The 3,482-nt window shown below is 49.8% G+C and overlaps 1 protein-coding gene across 1 annotated transcript; it reads right to left on the bottom strand.

Annotated features, from left to right (window-relative positions):
• Positions 1 to 2,454: 2,454 nt before the first annotated feature.
• LOC113886693 (melanoma-associated antigen 8-like) lies at positions 2,455 to 3,246 on the bottom strand. Its single transcript, XM_027533019.1, has one exon. It carries the CDS (start codon positions 3,244 to 3,246, stop codon positions 2,455 to 2,457), a length of 792 nt encoding a protein of 263 aa, XP_027388820.1.
• Positions 3,247 to 3,482: the final 236 nt, after the last annotated feature.

The following is a 3,482-nucleotide window of genomic DNA, read 5'->3' as shown; positions in this document are numbered from 1 at the left end:
GTCAATTAGGTGGGTATCTGCACCTTAGCTTTCCTCACTCCCCAGATGTATATTGTCCCTAACAACCAGACTCTCACCGTACCTCTGGCAGCACATATGCGGTCAAAAAGAGTCATCCAGTTTATACCCCTACTAGCTAGTCTGGGAATCACGGCTGGGATAGGTATGGGAATAGGAGGAATTGCTTCATCAACCACCTCTTATCATACACTGTCCAAAGACTTCACAGACGACATTGAGAGAGTGGCCAAATCTTTAGTGGCCTTACAGGACTAACTAGACTCCCTGGCTGAGGTGGTTTTGCAAAATAAGAGAGGTCTAGACCTACTGACCAGAGAAGGCAATGACAACCCACTCGAGTACTCTTGCCTGGAAAATCCCATGGACGGAGGAGCCTGGCAGGCTGCAGTCCATGGGGGCGCACAGAGTTGGACACGACTGAAGTGACTTAGCAGCAGCAGCAGCAGACCTACTGACAGTTGAAAAGTGTCTGCCTTTTCAGCTGCCTCTTCTTTTACTGCCTCTTCTTGAATGAAGAATGCTGCTTTTATATACACCAGTCAGAAATAGTCAGGAACATGGCCCAGCATCAAAGAGAACAAATCATAAAAAGAGAGAAAAACTAGCTAATTCTTGGGGTAATTGGAGCAATATCTGGAGCTGGGCATCATGGCTTCTCCCTTTAACAGGTCCTCTCTTCATGCTCTTTGCAGCAATCTTGTTTGGCCCTTGTATTCTCAATCCAGTTCATAAACTCTTGGATTGAAGCCACAAAGTTACAAACGGCAATAGTTCAATACACCCCCCTAAATGATGGGGAGCCCGGAATGTCCTACCAAAAACATGGGACGATGCTTTCTACAGCGAGTGATAGACGCATCAAGAGTGGGGAATGAAGAGGAAAAGTTAAAATTTTACATGACCTCCTTCTCCTTCTGCCTCTGTAACTCAGCTTACCCCTTGCAAAGACTAAATGACCTAGGTCCTGTAGTCTCAGAAAACGGGAACTTGCAATGCTAGAAACTGGAGTTTATCTCACTCACCCTTGTCCTGCTCTTTGCCCCTGCAAACCTGCTTAATCATGCCTGTCCAGGTCAGGCATCCTCCTCCCCATCTTGACCACTGTTCCCACGTGTGAGAAACCCCTTAGTTTAAAACAGCCTATTAACAGCTAGTGTTGCCCACTACAGTCTGTCTATAAAAACTCTGCAATCCCTTTGATCGGGGCTCAGAGCTTGGAGTGTTGACTCCTCTGGGCCCACCAGCATAATAAACCTGAGTTCTCCAACCCTCTGAGTGTTGTGCTTGGATTCTCGAGTACCGGTTTCTGCAACATGGTAACTGAAATGTCTTCAGCTATAAACCCGAGACTGAGAAGATTGTGTGCCAACCCAAATTCACTCATGTCTCATTTGGAACCTTTCGAGTGTATTTACACTCAGGCAGAAAAACCAGGTGTCTACTTGATCCTGATCAAAGTGCACTTTCTCTTTTGGACCCAGGAGATTCATCTCCGAGTTAGGAGGAACTTCTAATGTATATGTCCTATCTCAGATTTTCTTCTCACCCATAAGACATCGTCGAGAGGTCTGGTACTGCCACCACCCAGCCTCATCACGATCACCTCCCACAGAAGGAACCTAGCTTCCCGAAGCCCAAACTGCCCTGGTTCAGGCACTGACACTTGAGGGATCCTCCTGGAACCCCACCGCCCTGGCCCATGTTGCCTTGTTCTGTGGGACTAGGGGACGCCTCTCCACCTTCCTCATGTGGCTGCAGCTCTTAGGCTATCACTCCCGGTGTGGGGGGTGTCCTGCTTTTCCTAGTGTCCCCACTGCTAACACGGCCTGTCACAGCGCACAAGCTCCCTGAAGTTCTGTGGAATAAATGAGCCAGGAGCAGGGGCTTATTTAGTTGGATTAGTTTTCTCCTACTTTATTAAATAATAACCTGGGAAAACCCAAATAAACTGAGATAGCTGAGCTGTATAAAATGACAGACAAAAAGTATGAGAAGCAAGATTTTGCTATAATCACATTTTATTTTCTAATTCTTTCACCAAGTACATTACTGCTAGGTAAGTTCATATTTCCAAAATAGTTATAAGTCATATTTCATGTTACCATGTTCAGGGTCACAAAATAAAATTGGAGAGTTCCCAAACTTTTAAAAACTAGCAAAACTCTTGTCCTTAAATTGGGTAAGTACAAATACATGTGTGATCAATGTCATTCACAAAGTTGGATACTGAAGTTTATTAAGCCTTATGCTGAAAGGCACATTTGAAAAATTCCTAAAGAAAACAGAGATCAGTCTCCATGTCATCACAGAGAACAGGAACCTAAAAATGCTGCACACGGGGTTCCCCAAGTGACCCAGGCCATCACTCCTGAGAAGGCTGACCACTCCCTTTTCAACTACAGAGGGATGGATCAGCCTGGCTGCTGCTCTGGCTCAGGACCCCTCTTCCTCCTCCCTCACAGCCTCTGCAGAAGGGAGTGGGAAGGACCTAAAAGCCCTTCGGTTGACCCTGAGCAGATACTCCGTGAATTTCTCCTTGCTGGTCTCCGCAAAGGCCCGGGGACCCCACAGGAACTCGAAGCGAGCAGGGTCGCTGTCAGGCACCTGCCGGTACTCCAGGTACCCCTCGCGCACCCACACTTGGGTCAGCAGCTCCCTGGGCTCCCCAAAGATGGGGTGCTCCCTCAAAACACACACCCCCATCTTGCTGAGTGCTCGCCAGATCTCCTCCTCAGGGCTGCGATCCCTATTCTGGAGGATCAGGCTGAGGACCACCACCAGGAGGCCGGCCTTGGGCAGCCCCTGCCCACTTGCCTGTATCGTATCATAGGTGAGGCCCAGGGAGGGAACCATGATGTAGATGGGTGCAGTGTCTACCTGCCTCACATCTACACCAAAGACCAGCAGAACGCACTCAACCGCTTGGCGGAAGACCACTGGGTAGTACTTCTGGTTATCCCCGAGGACCGTATTCATCAATTCGGCATCGGTGGTTGGCTCCTTGGCTCGATACTTGCAGAGCAGGAACTTCACCATGTTAGCCACCATTTTATTCAGAGCTTCCTGGGTCAAGGCCTCCTCAGCAGAGCACGAAGAGACTGGGCGGGAGGAGGCCGAAGGGGTTGCAGCCTCCCCTCCCTCAGCCCCCAAGAGCTGTGCTTCCTCTGGGCCCTGGGTGTCGCCTAGGTCCTGAAGGTCTTTCTTGGGCTTCCTCTGCTCACTCATCTCGACCACGAGCACGATGCCTGGGATCAAAGCACAGACAGGAGTGAGGCAGGGGACATTGTGGACCATGGGCCTCAGCTAAGAAATACACCCTGGGTGGTCAACACAGGCCACTTATAGGTCTCCTCTTGAGGGGTGCTCTCGGCCTCACACGGGCCCTCCTCCTGGGCAGTCTGACCCCCTGCTACCCAAAGGAGGAAGGGCAGTGGCTCTCCTGGGTGCAGCCAACACAGCCA

Source organism: Bos indicus x Bos taurus, chromosome X (genome assembly GCF_003369695.1).
Source record: "Bos indicus x Bos taurus breed Angus x Brahman F1 hybrid chromosome X, Bos_hybrid_MaternalHap_v2.0, whole genome shotgun sequence".
NCBI lineage: Eukaryota > Metazoa > Chordata > Mammalia > Artiodactyla > Bovidae > Bos > Bos indicus x Bos taurus.
The sequence above is the reverse complement of the archived record's forward strand: the minus strand, read 5'-3'. Positions and strand labels throughout refer to the sequence as shown.

Excerpts from the sequence above, each read along its gene's own strand:
- LOC113886693 (XM_027533019.1), bottom strand. The coding sequence starts at position 3,246 with ATGAGTGAGCAGAGGAAGCCCAAGAAAGACCTTCAGGACCTAGGCGAC.